This window comes from Manis pentadactyla, chromosome 6, assembly GCF_030020395.1.
Source record: "Manis pentadactyla isolate mManPen7 chromosome 6, mManPen7.hap1, whole genome shotgun sequence".
NCBI classification, from domain to species: domain Eukaryota; kingdom Metazoa; phylum Chordata; class Mammalia; order Pholidota; family Manidae; genus Manis; species Manis pentadactyla.
In genome coordinates this window covers 748399-764965 of record NC_080024.1, presented here as the reverse complement: position 1 = coordinate 764965, position 16567 = coordinate 748399, and the positions used below count along the sequence as shown (strand labels likewise).

The following is a 16567-nucleotide window of genomic DNA, read 5'->3' as shown; positions in this document are numbered from 1 at the left end:
CCCTTCCCTGCCCAGGCAGGGGTGGCCTGCCAGCCATCAAGGCCTCTCTTGCCACTTGGTTTGGAAAATGGAAATTAAAACCCTCTGAACTGTGGTGGGAAGGGGAGAAATGCCAGCCAAGGAGCACCATTTGTGGGATGACGTAAGAGCAAGCCCCCTGCAGGACGGAGGGCTCCTGACCTGTGCCCAGTCACCCATGGCCCGGGCAGGGGCCTCCTGGCCTGGCCACCCTGATACTTCCGTAGCAGCTCTGGGGCCACCCTGGGTGCTGCCTGTCAATGGAGAGGGACGGCAGGGCTCGGGGACAGAGAGGGCACCACCAGGCTCCCTCGGCAGGCTCGGGGAACGCAGAGGGAGGAAGCCCCCAGCCCAGCCGCGCCCGTGGGCCGTGGCCTGCAGAGCCCCTGGGGTAGGAGCGGGGCAGCAGGAGCCGACTGGGGAGACGAAGGCCGGAGGCAGAGGAGACTGGGTGCCGCCTGCCTGGGGCACAAAGCCAGCTCTGTGTGCCCACCTGGCTGAGGAGCCCCTCCTGGGGGCCAGGACCACTCTGAGGCCATGGCAGGGAGGGGGAGGGTCTCGGCAAGGGGGCTGGGCCAGCATGGCCTGGGGCTCACGTCCGTGGACAGGGAGGCACTTCTGGTAACCCACTGTCCAGCCCGGGCCCAGGGCCCCCTCTCCTCCAAGCGCCTGTGGGTGGCTCTGGAGAGCAGGGTGTCGGGCACTGCGCCGAGTCCTGAAGGGAGGTCCGAGCCACCTGAGCGTGGCCCTTGCAGGCATGGCCCCGGCCCAAGGGGGGTTGGTAGAGCCCTTGGCCCCCTCCCAGACATGTCTGTGGGTACTCACGCATTTAGGGCAGGCTGGGATGGTGGGTGTCCCCGAACGCCTCCTATTGAAAGCTCAGGAAGCCGAGGGTCTGGATGACAGGGGTGGGGGGGCTCCTGTGGTCACCTGGACTGGGGGAGTGGCCCTCCCCTTCCCTGGCCACCACCCCATCTCCTGAGGTGGGGTCCAGCCTTGCTCACCCTATGCCAATGGGTGGGGCCCCAGGGAGGGGGCCAGAGGCACAGACTGCAGCTGATGCCCCAGCCACTGGGGACTGTGGGGCCTAAGGGCTCCTCTGGGTGAGGGCAGAGCCGTAGCCCTGAACCCCTGGGCACAGATGCCCATGCAGCTCCCGGTCTACGGCGTTTGGGAGGGCAGAACCTCACATCCTTTGCAAATGGCCACGGTCGGCCCAACAGCGATGTTTCAGGAAGGAAAGGAGTTGGTATGTGGGTCCCAGACTGGGCCCCTGCTGACCACCCTTCCCTGGCAAGGGACTGCACGGGGGCAGGGCCCAGGGTCAGCCCCTCCCCACGGGGAGTGCTCCTCTGGGGCCTCCGTCCCCATCTGTCCCCACCTTGAACCCTTGTGACCCAGCATCAGTGACACTGGCACAATGTCTGTCTGCATAAAGGCCCTCACCTGGGGCCCCGGGCCCGGTGCAGGCCCCCACCCACCTGTGCAGCCTGAAAAGGCCACCTGTGTGGCCCCAGGACAGGTGTGGCTGCCCCCGTGGGCCAGAGCAGAACGCCCGCTGACCCTTGACAGTGTGGCCGCTCCCCCCAGGAAACCGTCAGTGCCACGACTGCCGAGCTGTGGGCCCTGCAGGCCCAGTTTGAGGACGCCATCTCCGCCCATCAGGGAGAGGCTGCAGCCTGGAGCCAGAGTCTCCGGGAGATGGCGGCAGAGCGCAGCAACGTGGGGAGAGAGGTGAGGCTGGCGCCGCGGTGCCAGGAGGCGCGTGGGGGACGGTCTTGGACAGAAGTGCCCCAGCTGGGCAGCCTGGAGCTCCGCAGGTGGGCAGACTGGGGAGCCGTTTCTGAGGTGGACCTGACAGGACCTAGGGACCTGGGAGAGGGGAGCGCGGGGCTGGGAGTTTGGGCCAGAGGGTGAGCCAGAGCCCAGGCGGGGCGGGGGGGCCAAGGGTCTAAGGTGGCCTCGTGCCCTCCCTGGCCACGTGCCCAGGCTGGCAGGTAGGTGCTGACCAGCACTGGGGGAGCAGCTGAGGGCACCGCCAGAGGCTCCGCAGAGTGGGGCGAGGGGCGGCCTCCCAGCACCCAGGCGCAGACGGAGCCAGAGTGAGACTGGACATGACAGGCTGCTCTGGCCCCCGAGAAAGGGCTCCTTTCAACGGATCTCAGAGCCAGGCCAGCAGGTGGCCACACGGGGGAGCAAAGAGAGGCCTGGAAACTGGGGGCAGCACAGGGAGGAGCCAGGGAGAAGGGGGCGCCTGTGTTGGGCGGGGTGAGGAGTCCCGGTTCCCAGAGAGGGGCCCCGAAAGGAGAGGACCCCCAAAACGGAGGGGGACAGAAGGAACAGCTAAGGGAGCCGCGCAGAACCTCCCAGGCGCCAGGCTGGCCCGGAGTCACCATAGAAACCATGACTTCTCACAGCCTGTAAACTAGAGGGCCGTCCAGCCTCTTGCAGACCTGCCTGAGGTCCACACGTGTGCACGCACACACCCACACACTGTTCACACATGTGCACACCCTACCCCCCAGGAACACACGTGCACACAGTGCCAGCACGTGCACACGCACACACTCACACATGGGCACAACTTGCGTGTGCAAACACACAGGGACACCACGAAGTGCACACCCGTGCAGCAAGCAGTGCATGCAACTCCACATGTACTCACACCATGCACACTGAACCGCACACTCACGCACACACGTGCACACGCACACCTGCGCGGCCCTCCGCTGCCCTGCCCCTACTTCCCTCCCGCTGCTCCCTCCCGCAGAGCCCCGTCACCTCCTGCAGGGGATTTCAAAAGAGGCTGTTTATACAATTTCTAGTAAAGAAATCATTATTATAATCACATTAAGCGATTTGGCTGTAAAATTCCTGTAAAAGGGATGGTTGTTCTCAGGAGGCAGAGGGGCGGGTGGGGTGCGGGGAGGGGCCCCCCTTTGTTTTGCTTGTCCTCGTCCCCTGGCCCTGGGAAGCGAACACTCTTCCATGGCGGGAGGGCTCTCTTACTTGTCCTTGACCTTCTGGGCGGGTTTCTGCTGAGCTCAGCGGAAAATGCTCTGCTCCCTCGCGGCTCCCATGTGTGGGGGGCGGGAGGCAGCGAAGGGGGGCTCGCACCCTTCCCCAAAACAGAACAACAATAACAGCCGGCCGCTGCAGGAGCCAGGCCGGCCAGGGGCCTGGACAGTGTCCCACAGAAACAGCCAGCGAAGGGGGGTTTGCTCTTGGTGGACCAGTGCCGCGGCGCCGTTCACTTTTGCGGCTTCCTCGGCTTGCTCCTCAGAGACCTTCTCAGGGGTGCCTGGTGCTGAGGGGTGGGCTGCCCCTTCCCCAGGCCTGCACTCTCCTCCAGACCCTCCCTCTGAGGGCCTTGAGGCCCCTTGTGTCCCGGGGTGCGTACGACCCCTGACCCCCACCTATGCTCCAGGCCTCGCCCAGCTCTGCTTCCCAGAACCAAAGTCGGCAGGCCGTGCCTGGAGGCCTCTGGGAAGCAGGGCCCTGGCGTCCCTTCTGGGCCTAGAGCAGGCCTGGCAGGGGCAGGGCTGGAGGACACCCCTGCGGCCTCTCCTACACTTGGTCAGCTCCCAGAGGTGCCGAGCTGCCAGGGCCAGAGTCTGGGCGACTGGGTCATGAGACGCCCACTGGCTCCAGGGCCTTCCCACCTTGGGCGTCCACTGCCCCTGCCCCTCAGGTCTAGGAGGCCCATGCTTCTGTGGAGCGCTTGACCAAGTGCTCATGCGACAGGGCAGAGCCACACCCAGGCAGGTGGACATCTGGCCCAAGCATGCCCAGGGCTGCCCGAGCATTCCAGGAGCACTGCTGTCCAGAGCCACCCCACGCCTTCCACGTAGTTGGGGAAGCGAGGCCTGTGGGGGTGGGCGTGCCTGGGGCCTGGCAGGGCTCAGGGTCCTCGCAGCTGGTGCTGTTGCCCAGACTGGGTGGGCGCCATGCCACTGTTGAAGGAGCGTGGTCACGGGGCAGCAGGTGGGGAGGGCTGCCAGCAAAGGCAGCTAGGCCGGGGTCGGGGTGGTGCAGACACGTGGGCCTCACAGGCCTGCCCACTAGTGGTCAGCATCCCCAGGTCCTGGGAGGGAGCACAGGGCAGGTCCAGGTGAGGAGGGGTCAGGGTGCTGCCTGCCTGGGCTCTGGGACCAGCCCTGCTGAGCTGCCCTGCTCCAGGGGACCATGGGTGGGCAAAGCAGGTTGTCTGCCTCTCCTCCAAGCACTTGGGGGACCCAGGGCTGGGGGAACAGAGCCAGAGGCCGCACGGTGCCTGTGACCATCCCTTGAGCAGCAGCCTCGGCCCGCCCTGACCCACAGCTCCTGACCCCCACATGGCCCCAGCCCATGGCCACAGCTGGCCCCTAGAGCCACGTGCTCCTCCCCCAGGCCGAGAGGCTGCGGACACAGCTGGCCGAGGCCCAGGAGGGGCTGGCCGTGCTGCGCCGGGAGCTTCAGGGCAGCGAGGAGAGCCGCGAGGGGCTGCACAGGGAGGTCCTGGAGGCCCGCCGGGCGCTGGCTGACGAGGCCCAGGAGAAGGACGTGCTGCAGCGTTCCAACACCGAGCTGCGGGCCGCCATCCGCAGGGCAGAGCGAGAGAAGGCCAGGTGTGGGGGCCGCCCGCGGAGTGGCTGTGGAGGCCCCTCCCCGCCCCACAGCTCACCCAGGCCTCGGCTGGGGCAGAGTGGGTGGGTGTCGGTGTCCTGTTGTGCGGGGCCAGATGACGGTGGGTATGTCAAGCAGACTCATGATGCCAGCTGCCCAGCCAAGGGGTCAGCAGTGCTGGCCCATTAGGAGCCGATCCTCTCCTCCAGGGGTTCCTGCCTAGCAGGAGGACAGGGGCCAAGTGGCCAGCAGGAGGTGGCCAAGGGCTTGGGAGCAGAGGATCCCATGGGAGGGACCGTGAATCCAGGGCTGCAGCCCTTGCAGGCTGGCACTGGACAGTGGGTGTCGGAGTGTGGCTGCAGGGAGGGCAGCAGTAGGTGAGGGGCTCAAAATGGGGAGAGGGGCAGGCCCATGGGGCCCTCAGACCCACTGTGCCCCAGAGGTGCCAGCCAGCCCCGGGGAGGCTGGACTCGGGGGTACAGTGCAGTCAAGACACTGGGGAGTGACTCACAGGAGCGGCCGGGAAGGGCACCGAGGGAGATGCCAGGGCCCCCGTTCCTCCCGGCCCAGCCTGTGACTTTCTGCTCAGCGTTCAGCGGTCCAAGGAAGAAAAGGAGCAGAAGGTGCTGGTCGTGGAGGAGGCCCGAGCGGCGGCCCAGAAGGAGGCCAGCGAGCTTCGGGCCAGTCTGAGGGACACAGAGCAGGCCTGGGCAGACACCCGCCGGGTGCTCCAGGAGGCCCGCAGACAGGTGGGCCCTGTCCTGAAGCCCCGCCCCTCAGAGCTGCCCGGCAGCCTCACCCCCGGCCCTGCCCCCGGCCCAGCTCCGAAGCTCAGAAGCCTGTGCCGTTGCCACATTCTGTCCCCACACGGAGCCACTGGCCGAAGGGTCCTGCCCCAGGGGTCACAGATTTCAGGACTCTAACTTGATGGCTTAAAACAACCATTTTGAGGCTCATGAATAGCACAGAGGGGCAGCTTGGCTCTGCCCACAGAGCGCGCACCCTGGAAGTCCGCTCGGCAGGGGACATGATGGCAGGCACCCGGCCATCGGGAGGCAGGCATCTCTGCTCGCAGGCCCCGGGGCTGGTGTTGGCTGTCAGCTGGGGCACCTGCGTGTCCCTGAGGGGCCTGGGCTCCCCCCCAGCATGGCCGCCCCAGGGCTCTGGGTGAGTCACAGGCACTCCTATCCTATCTGTTCGGCCTCACGCCCACCCAGAGCAGGGAGTCCTGTCAAAGCATTTGCAATCATTTCTGCCAAATCCCTTCTGACGAGCTGGTTGGTGAGCTGCCTGCAGCAGAAACGGGCTCTGGTTGTCGACCCTCCATCCCAGACATTCTGCCATTCTGCGCATGTCCCCTCGCGGCCTTCCTTTGAGGGCGGTTCTAGCACCTTCCTTTCCAGATGAGAACACTAAGGCGGAGCGAGGTTAGGTGGTCAGACCAGGGTCACTGTGAGCGGGAGCCAGAAACCGAGCCCAGAGCGCACCCCCACGATCAGCGCCCACCCCCATGTTGCTCCAGGACGCTCAGCCGTGTCTTGGGTGCTGAGCCCCCAGGGGAGGCCCCCTCTGCAGGGCGTGAGTGGGGCGGGCATCCAGGGGCCCAGCATAGGGGCCGGGTGACCCCATCAGCCACCTCCACACTCCCAGGTGAAGACACTGGGGGCTGAGAACCGGAGGAGGAGCCAGGAGGTGGTCCAGCTGCAGGCTCGGGGAGCACAGGATGCCCACCGGCAGCAGCAGGGCCATCAGGAGGTGCTAGAACTGCAGAGGCAGGTGGCCAAGGCGGAGGCTTCCCTCGAGGGCTCCCAGAAGGAGGTAGATGGGTGAAGGGGCACTGGTGGGGGAGGCAGAGGCCACGGTGCTGCCAGGGCCTCGGGACTGAGGGATGTGGGGACTGCTGAGTTCCAGGGCCAGGGCCTGGCTCTTACCCGTGGGTGCCCCGTGCGTCCACCTGCCCGCCCCTTCCCAATGGGACTGTGTGTGGCCAGGTCCAGGGAGAGGCCCTCTGACTGAACTAACCCAGGTGAAATGATGCCCCTGCACCCCCAGGGCCTCATGTTTTAAAGAAGGACAAGGTTGCACCCACCCAAGTGAAGCCCGCGGAGGAGTGGGGGCCCCGAGATGACCGATTCTCGAGGGGCCTCAGGACTGCTGGCTCGCTCCCACCCCAGTGCCTGCATGCGTGTCCCCACTAGCCCCTCACTGGCACTCACGGCCCCCACACCGCCTGCCTTCTGTCCTGGCCCGGCCCCTCCACTCTGTCTGCCGCTGGGCCAGTGGCCTCGGACCCCAGCAGACACTGAGAAGGCCTCCCAGCTTTGGGGCCCATTAGACACAGTGTCGTGTACAGGTGCTGCCTCAAGCACCCACCATGCCCAGAAAACACGGGCTCACCTCCTGTGACCTGTGTGGCCCTGTGTGACCTCGAGGCCTCTCAGCTCCACCTGTGAATGGGGCGTCACACTGCAGCCACCAGGGAGGCGATGAGGAGGCGAGCTCACGGGTGGGCAGGGGCTCTGTAGCTGACAGCTGGGGTCTGGCTGCCTCCTAGCAGGCCTGTCACTTCCCAGGGGTGGCAGTACGCCCATTTATTCCCGTGTTCACTCACAAGAGGGAAACGTGTGTGAGGGGAGGCCCCGTGCCAGGGCCTGGGGCAGACGTCAGCCCAGAACCAGGGTCTGCAAGCAGGGGACAGGGCGGCCACACTGGGAACGACAGGAGAGGGCAGCGGGTCGGAGGGAGTCCCTCCGGACCTGGGCAGAGCCGCCAGAGCAGAGAGGGGAGTGTGGCCCGGCACAGGAGCCATGGAGAGAGGGGTTGCCAGGCGGCTGGAGTGAGGTGAGCCGGGAGCAGCGGCCCAGGCCAAGCAAGGGGGGCTGGCCACTCCGAGCCTTGCCGTCCTCTCATGCACAGATGCTGTGTGCCGGGGCATGGCTGCCAGGGACTGGAGCCCTGGTTTCTCCATGGGCAGCCCCCTAGGAAGCCCATGGAGGGGTGTCAGGCCCCCCGAGGTTAGCCAGCCCTGGTCTGAGAATGGCTTCGACCCGCTTTGTACCACAGGACGCGAGCAGCTGCAAGCAGGGGGTTGGCAGGAGGGGGCAGGAAGGAGGGGCTGGCAGGGTTGGGCAGGGCTTGCGGCCTGGGGCCATGGCCCTGTCTGGCTGGGCTTTCATGCATTTGTGAGTGGGGCTCTCTGCTGTCTGCAGGATGCTTGGGGGTCCTGGGGGTCCTTCTCTGGCTGGGCTCCGGTTCCCCACACCAGACGTGGGCTGGGGGGCAGGTCCAAGGCCCCTCCGCATGCAATGGTGAGGCCAAGACGCCTGGGGGTGCTTTCAGAGGGCAGGTGTGGGACAGAAACCTCGGAACCCCCCCATGTCCCTGCAGGTCCTGAGGCTGCAGCGGAAGCTGGCAGAGGTGGAGGCCAGAGGCGGGACCCAGGAGAAACAGCTGGAGGGGCGCCTGTGCGAGAGCCGGCAGGCAGAGCAGAGCCTCCGGGCAGAGCTCCACAGCGCCACCAGCAGGCTGCAGCAGGCCAGCGGTGTGGCTGACGGCCTCCAGGCTCGCCTGGACGGGGCCTGCCTCCAGGTCCACAGCCTGCAGCAGGAGCTGGCCCAGGCCGAGGGCGCCAGGCGGGCTGCAGAGGGCCAGCTGGGCCAGCTATGGTCCACGCTGTGCCGAGGCCTGGGCCTCCGGGGGCGGAGCCCCTCGGCCTCCCCTGAGCGGCCCAGTTTCCCCACCAAAGGTCAGTGGCTTCAGGTGGGCTCCTGTCCTGGGGCACCCCACCCCCTGGGCCTAGACCCTGTACCCCCCAAGCTCCCTGTGGGTGGGCACAGCAGAGGGAAGGGGTCAGGGTGCCTGCATGCCTGTCTCCACCACGTGCTCTCAGCCGTCACTGTCCTGCAGCCTTGGACGGCGTCCAGGGTCACTCTGGGCAGCAGAGTGACAGCCCTGCCACCAGGTCCTGCTCTCCGCTCCAACGGCCCTCACTGGCACCTGCAGACCACAGCCCAGATGTGGACGTGGCCGCTGTGCGGGAAGCCCTGAGGGACTTCATGCAGAAGCTCCGGGATGCCCAGCAGGAGCGGGTACGAGGGGCGGACATGCCCTGGGGGCCCAGGAGACAGGAGGAGCTGCTCACTCAGCCTGCTGTCCGTCTGTCTCCATCCTGGGTCTGCTGGCAGGCCCCCGGGTCACCTGGCACCTCAGTATCCAGACAGACCATAAGTACTGCATGGTCCCTCTGACGGCTGCCCCCAGGGCCTGGGCACCCCCTTCCTCAGGCCCCGCTGTGACGCCCCCTGGGGTCCAGGGCAGGGCATTCTCCATCCCCATGCCCACTCCTGCTCCACCGGATCCCCAGGCCTGGCCCTCCACTACCCACCAGGCTGCTCACTGACTGTGGTCCTTCTGCTCAGGACAACTGGCACTTCCAGGTGACGAGCCTGAGCAGCCGGCTGATCCGGGCCGAGGGCGAGCGCGCCCGAGCCCAGAGCCACGCGCGGCAGCTGCAGAAGGCGCTGGCCCAGGCGGAGGAAGGTACCTCCCACCCTGCCCCAGACACTCGCCCTGACCGGCACGCCTCCCGGGGGCACCCCACGCTGGGCGGTGGGCAGGCTGGTTCTCAGCGAGGGGTGGGGCCAGAGGCCGGGCAAGGCCCCGCCCACCGCCCCAGACCCTCTGGCACCCTTGGGTGCCCGCTCCCACCTCAGAGCCTTCGCACTGCCAGGGGCCTCCTGGACCCTCTTCCCCAGACGTCACAGGGTCCCCCAGCCAGACCAGGGCTCTGCCTGCGCTGCCTCAGAGAGGCCCTCCCGACCTGCCAGCCACCCAGGGCACTACTGTCCCCTGCCCCTTCTGGCAGGTCCACCCAGGAGGCAGGCCAGGGGCCCTGCGGAGTCTGAGGGAGGGTTGGAAGGAGAGAAGGTGGGAGAGAAGGGTGGTGGGGAGAGGCGAGAGGGAGCTGGGACCCCAGACCTGCCCCGGCGACCCTGCAGCTTCAGTGACAGAGGGGAAACTGAGTCCTGGGCAGGGAGTGACTTGACCCTCGGGTAGACCCCTTCCTCCCAGGCCCAGGGGTTTTCAGGGGGATCCTCTCCGGCCCCCACCATCTGGGTGCCAGTCACTCAAACTCAGTTTCCCGGCCTGTGGAATGGGAGGGGTGACCCCGTGCGTGCGCCCACAGCCCTCGGGAATAGGCGCACGGCCTCCCCACAGGCTGGCGACAGGCGGAGGGTAAGGCGAGCAGGGCCCAAGTGGCTCGGGCCCTGCAGAGTGCGGCGCTCCAGAGACTGGAGATGGAGCACCTGGCGGGCACACGGGCGGCAGGCCAGGCCAGGCGGCGGCTGCAGGTGGGGACCCTGAGGGGGACACCCACACCCCAGGGCAGGGCGGGAGGAGGCCTGGGTGGGCTTCTGCGGGAGGCGACGTTCGGCTCCCTGTGTGCTGGCGCAGGCAGCCTCGGGGGGCAAAGGGCACTCGCAGAGCTCATCAGGGCTGTCCCTGCCCCTGTCCTTATTTAACAGATTGGGGAAAACGAGTCCTGGGCAGGGAGTGACTTGACCCTCGGGTAGACCCCTTCCTCCCAGGCCCATCCTTTCTGTGGCCCTCCTGGAAGGTCCAGAGTGGCACTGGGCCCTGGAGCCCTTGGGGGGTCACGCTAACACCGCTGCAGGACCGTGACCTGTTCTGCGTCACTCGGGTGCAGAAGGAGTTTGCACAGGATGGACTTGGTGGAGGCCTCCACTTGTGGGCCTCGTGCTGTGAAGGTGACCTCAGGGGCTGTGGTTTTCAGGAGAGGAAGCTGGGCCTGGCCGGGGCAGGCCTGCGTGGAGGGGCCGGCCCACCTCTCCCCTCACCGCTCGCACGGGGAGCCCCATGCCCCTCCCTGGCCAGGCCATAGATGAAAGCAACTGGGTTGTCCTAAGGGCCCCCTGGCAGGACGGGGCTGGGAGACAGCTGGGTCTGGGCCTTTGCAGAGAGCTCCTGAGGACCTCAGAGGCATGGAGAACAGGGGGCCAGCTGAGGGGCAAGGGCCCACGGAGGTGGCTACACCCGGGGTCAGGAACCAGGGGCTAGAAGCCCGGGGCTAACGAGGGCAGCAGAGCCCAGGGAGGGCGGCACAGTCCCACAAGCACCACGAGCTACAGGTCACGCCCCTGCAAGGGTCTTGTGAGGACAGAACTCCAGATGTGGGGTTCTGCAGGGAAGGTGGGCCAGGGGAGGCTCTCGGGGGGCAGGTGCCAAGCCTGGCTGTGCTGGGTCCCTTCAGGGCCAAGCTTGGAGCCCGGTGGCCCTCAGAGGCTGGGTGGCAGGGCCCTGGTCTCCTGCAGGCCCCGAGCCTCCAGGAAGGGAACTCCTGAGGGAACCAGGGAACCACAGACCTGGGGCTGCCAAGTGCCAAAGTGCCCAGGCGGTGGGGCTGAGACCAACCTGCTCATTCGTCAGGCAAACCGGCCACATGTACCAGGGGGCAGCTCAGTGGGGTCCGTCACGGCCCCAGGAGCACAGGACTCGTGGGCACCTGAGAACCGGCATGAGGGGGGGAGGCGCTGTGCTCCATTTCACATGTATGTTCACATGTATTTGTTCTGTGCACATTTGACAGTAACGTTTTCCATGTGCAGGTCCCATATTTTGAAATACACCTATTGAATCAACCTTTACAAATCTGTTGTCCAGCAGTCCACACGGGATCTGGGTCCCGAGGTCGCCAAAGCCAGGAGTGATGTGTTGAATTTTCCCACAGCAGCTTTTTGGCACTGCCTCCTTTTATTTCTAAGGGTCTTTGATTCACAGGTTTCTGTGACATGCTGTTTGGAATTTGGTTCCCCCACAGCTCCAGCCCGTTGAGGCCTGAGGCCTCGTGCCCCATTCGATGCTCTTTTTCTTGGACTCTGCCTCAGCGGTGCAGGTGGTGCCGCCACCCACCCTCTCCTCGCGGCCCTGCACTTCTGCTCCTCACGTTCTCAGGCACCATTCCATCCGCCTGGCCTTGGCCTCACTCCCCCCTCGGGGTCTCGGCCTCTTCTCGGGGAGTTCCCCTCACCAGTCTTGTGGTGGCTGGCCCGGTGCTGCTGCTTTCGTGCCTCCTCGTGGCCTGCGCTGCACCATCACGGGGGCTCTCTGCTCCCCCTCTGGGGTCTGCCTCCTGGCACCGCCCCTTTCCCTGTGTGGCTGCCTCGTGGGCCCGGGGACCACTGAGGGGCAAGCCTGAAAGCCAGTGTCGTGGCCCTGGGCCCCGGGCTCCTGCGCCTGTGTCCTGGGGGCTGAAGGAGGCCCCTTGCTCTGCCTCCTCCACATCTGCTCTGCCCCTGTCTTTCTCCTGAGGGCCGGCGGCGTCCAGGAAGGACCTGCCCCTGAGTCTCAGCCCCTGGCCCAGTGTCTGTGGACGCAGGGGCCATCTCACGGCAGTCCTCGCTTGGTGTACTGTTTTCCCATCGCTGCTGGCCACCGATCCCTGAGGAGTGATGGCTGAACCCATTTGTGGGCCCCCAGTCCTGCAGGCCAGAAGTTCCTGTGGCCAGCTGGGGTCTCTCCACGGGGTTGCTTTGGGGTGGGGGGACTCCCCATGGGGGCATGCAGGCATTGGCAGGGTTCTGGTCCCTGCGGCTGCAGGGCTGGAGTCCTGTTTCCCGGCTGTTGGCTGAGGGTGGAGCGCTCTGGAGGCTTCTGCCATGTCCCTGTCAGAGCATGCCTGCGGGCTCTGACGTCACCAGGACCACAGGGGTCTCCTCACACTCACGGCCCACAGCTGCCCCTCTGCCCCGGCCTACAGGGCCTGTGGGATTCATTAGGCCCACCTGAAAATCTCCCCTTTGATTAACTCAGAGCAAGCCAACTGATTGGTGGCCTTGATTATATCTGCGACATAATCTAACACAATCGTGGACGACATCAGGGCCACAGGTTCCAGGCCATCCCAGAGCTCTGCCTCCCACAGCTGGCTGCAGCAGCGTGCACCACGTCACCTGAATTCTGCATGCACGCAGGTGGCACAGGTGAATAACTCACATCCCCACTCTCTGGGAGGGGCCTGTTTTTCCTTAGTTTCTTTTACTGTTTTTCCTCTGACCTCAGTCTCAGACGGGCTCAGGAAGTGTAAGGCTTTTGTGGGTCATTTGAATGATACCTTCCAGAGTGGAAGCCAGAAAGCAACTTATCTTTGAAATCCTGAAATGCCGGAACACCGCCGTAAGTCGGTTCCCTCTGTCCTCCTGCCGCTGCCCAGGGAGCCCCCTGCGCGGGCAGGAACAGCTCTGTCTTCAGTTCAGCAAGTTCTTTACACTTCAGAGACATCTCTTCTCTTCCGTCTTGCCCGACCTTCTGTCCTGGAATCCACAGCAGCCCAGCACCGCTCTCTGGCCCTCCTCGCCGACCTGGATGGATGCCACGGTCTCCCTGCCAAGTCCAGGAGGATTTGGGGTCTTCCTCCTGCTTGGCTGATCCAACTGTCTCTGTGTCTGATCTAATCCCTGCCTCGATGCCATCCTGGGCTGGTGTTTTTATCTTGATGGTTCACTCGGGGGCTCCCCACCCTGGTCTCATCTTCTTGAGGATGTCAGTTAACATTCTCTGATATGTATTTGCATTTCTTGCAATATCTCTGTTCTCTTCTTAATTCGTGATCCTCAGATCTGATTCCTTGGACTGACTTTGTCTCTTGAACTGCAGTTGATTGCTCATTATGTCATGACATTTTCCTTTGCATGACTTTAAAAAGGGGGGTCTGGTCTTGTTCAAAGCTGGGAGTGAGAGGAACCCTCTGGGACTCCAGGCGTCCCTGTCCGCATAGTTCAGGCCCAAATAAAGGGCAGAAAAAGGGTCCAAGAGAGCCATGGGGAGGTGTGGGGAACTGCGGGGTGCTGTGCAGAGCCACGGGGAGCCTTGGGGTTCCGGCGGAGCAGTGGAGGTGGCAGTGGACACTCACCAGAGCTCTTCTGTCTCCAGGACAGGGAGGTGAGGGTCCCGCTCTCAGGGCCCAGCTGTGGTGTCCTCACACCCTCTTGCCCAGCTTGCCTGCCAGGGGTTGGGGGCCTTCCCAACCCTCACCTGCCGGGACCCCCATCCCGGAGGCCTCCCCTCCACCCCCCTGCAGCCCCCCCAGCCTAGGCCTTCTGAGTCAGGGTCCCCAGGGTGCCAGAGGTGTCAAATCTGGGGCTCCAAAGTCTGATGCAGAGAGCTCTTCTGGGTGTTGTTCAGATCTCTACCCATGTTGACTTATCTGCTTAATCAAGAATTTACTCAGCTTCTTAGTGAAGTGTGTGTGCTGAAATCTATCGGTATTACACCCAGTTTGCCTTAGAGGCTGGCGGTCACCCGTCCTCCTGCTGGTCCCATTTGCCCTCCCTCTTGGGGGCGCCCTGAGAGTCCCGGGCCTCCGCCTCGGGCGAGGTGTGACCCGTAGGCCATGTGGTGGGTGCCCGGGGAAGAGGACTGGGGCACACTCAGCAGGAGGCCCTAGGCACTTCCCCAGCAGTGCCCCTGGGCAGCAGTATCCCCAGCGGCTAGGGGCAGGAACCCGCTGCCCGCACCGTGGCTGCCGCAGGCCGCCAAGCCGCCAACTTTCCCCGTTTCACATGAGCCAATGTGTTCGTCAAGAGGAAGTTAATTAAAAACACATTTTTCTAATTAAATGGTAGGCTGTGCTATGCAAACAGTAAGATTCTTGTTTGAGAGCAAATCCCTCCTCGTTTCCAGGGCTACCCTGGGAATTCAATAGATCAACAATGCAGAACCGAGCCCAGAGCATTAGGACGCATGCCCAGCACTGCACATGGGGGTCCTGCAGCGGCCGGACGGGCCTCAGAGCCAGCAGGAAGCGTGGGCAGAGGGCCTGGCACCCACCCACCGGGAGAGGCCGCGAGGTCACCCTCGGCTCAGAGCCAGGTCACAGCCTCCACAGCTTGAGGGGCTCCCAGGGTCCCGCTCTCGGCCCCCGGTGCCAGCCTGGGCGTCCTTCCCTCTTCCCCTGAGGGCTCTCCTCCAGGGCCCCAGCAGTCTCAGTCCGGGCTCTAGAGGCGAGGTGGGCCTCCTGGGCTGGCAGGGCCCACGGTGCGGCTGAGGTCGGCTCCGGACGCTTTGTCAGCAACGTCTGCATGTTAGTCCTTTCGAGTGCCACATTTATGAGATTTCTTGTGTGTTAAGATTATCTTATCTTCATAAAATGAGCTGGTGAGCTTTCCATCTTTATTCTTACAATAAAGCCAACTAGAGAAGAGAAAATGTTTTTTCAAACTGTTGCAAATCTCCAAGAAGTTTTCCAATATATGTATGAAAAAAAATCCTCATTGAATAGACCCACGCCGTTCAAACCTGTCAGCTGTACATCGTAATTCGCTACTCCAGCCCTGTTCAACTGCTGGTCCGAGTTGGTTTTCCATCTCTTCTTGGGTCAGTTTTCACCATTTGGAAGCCATCCATCTTACATGTTTTAAGTGCATCGCCAAGGACTTGCACACGTGTTTGTTTAATGTGTTACTTTACATATGTTGTTATAGCCTATTTACATACTTAGTTACATCCATTTCTGTCCTTGATTGGAGGTTTTTGGCCTGCCAACAGCCCGGCTGTTTTGCTGGCCTTCACAAAGAATTGACTTTTATCTCTTCCCTCATTTTTGTCTAGATTATTCATTTCAGCTTTTATCCCGCTTGACATCTTCTTTGCTGTTGTAATTTTCCTCATTTTTTAAATTGAATAGCGATGCATCAATGTTGGGCTTCCTCTCTCAGTAGTAACAGCCTTCACGATTACCACATTTCCCCTAATCGTGTTTTTTTATATGCGCTCCTTTCACTTTTACCAGTTTTCTAGGAGCCTCCATCTTTATTTTTTCTTAATTCAAGGGTTATTTAAAAGAATGATTACATGTCTGTGCCTCTTTCGCTCCAGCCAGTATTACCGTGGGATAGGATCTTTGATCGGCTTCTGGAAGGGGCTGTGTTTGTGGTCCTGGTTTGGGGTTGCGGGTTTGCTTCCTTGGTTTGATTTTGTCTTGTTTGTTTGTGGAATATTCAGAGGGAAAGTGGACAAGCAGATTGCAAAGTTTATAGAGAAAACAGATGCTAGAGACTTTCCAAGAAAATTTGGAAAAGATTAGTAGAACTGTAATGCTAGTGTGGTCAGAGCAGAGGGGGCACAAGGGTGGGCACAGAGCAAGCAGGAGAGGGCAGAGATGCCCGCCGTCACTAACCAGCATCTGGCCCTGGGCCCATTGGGGCCACTGAGTCCCGCTGTGTGAAGGGAGGGGCTCCGGTCTCCTATGAGCACCTGCTGGTGCTGGTTGCATCCTGAGCCTGGACGCAGGGCCCTGTGGCACCAGGAGGGCGGGACCAGGCGCCCCGTGCACTGCCACCCTGGCACTTGCCCACACTGAGCACCCTGGGGATGCTCACCAGCTGACCCCTTGCTGAGGCACTTCCCACCCTCCATCTGCAGGACCCTCACCCCCCAGCAGCCCATCCAGGTGGGGCATCTTCCCGTGCCCACGGTATTCTCGAGCCCCTGTACCTCTCTCTGCCCTGACTAGAGCCCTGGGTGATGACATCTCACCCATGCCACAGGTAGGGAAACGGGCCAGGGGCCCGGATCACAGGCCGTGGGAGCCCTGCACCCTTGCCCCAAGCCCGAACCCTTCTGTGCCCAGCCCCCAGCATGGGTCACCAGGAGGGCCTGGCAGGGGTCTGCACCTCCCTGCAGCTACTCGAGCCCCCGCACCGTGCCTGGGGTTGTGCGGCCCGCTCGGTCAGCCTGTGTCTTACGCAGCCTCGGACCCACAGCGACAAAGAATCGGGAATGACTCAGTGGGACACCAGGTGGTATTTGTGAGGAGTGCACTGTTGAGTCATCATGGCTCATTTGAATTCCACAAAAGTGGAGTCATCACGAGAGGAGCATAAAGCTTCACGTAAGTGGTTTGAGGCCTCTTTAAAATACCATGAAA

At 63.3% G+C, this 16567-nt stretch overlaps 1 protein-coding gene across 12 annotated transcripts in view; it reads left to right on the top strand.

Annotated features, from left to right (window-relative positions):
• CROCC2 (ciliary rootlet coiled-coil, rootletin family member 2) overlaps window positions 1-16567 on the top strand; it is a 94642-nt gene that overhangs the window by 67999 nt on the left and 10076 nt on the right. For 2 of the 12 annotated variants that reach the window (XM_057503340.1, XM_036901270.2), the window contains 9 exons: window positions 1609-1752; window positions 4408-4625; window positions 5213-5372; window positions 6274-6441; window positions 8011-8368; window positions 8530-8711; window positions 9042-9162; window positions 9841-9974; window positions 14323-16185. In XM_057503340.1, the coding sequence (XP_057359323.1) occupies window positions 1609-1752; window positions 4408-4625; window positions 5213-5372; window positions 6274-6441; window positions 8011-8368; window positions 8530-8711; window positions 9042-9162; window positions 9841-9974; window positions 14323-14532 (1695 nt within the window). In that variant the 3' untranslated portion in view covers window positions 14533-16185. The other 10 variants (XR_005027907.2, XR_008998105.1, XM_057503341.1 and 7 more) reach the window with 10 other exon arrangements.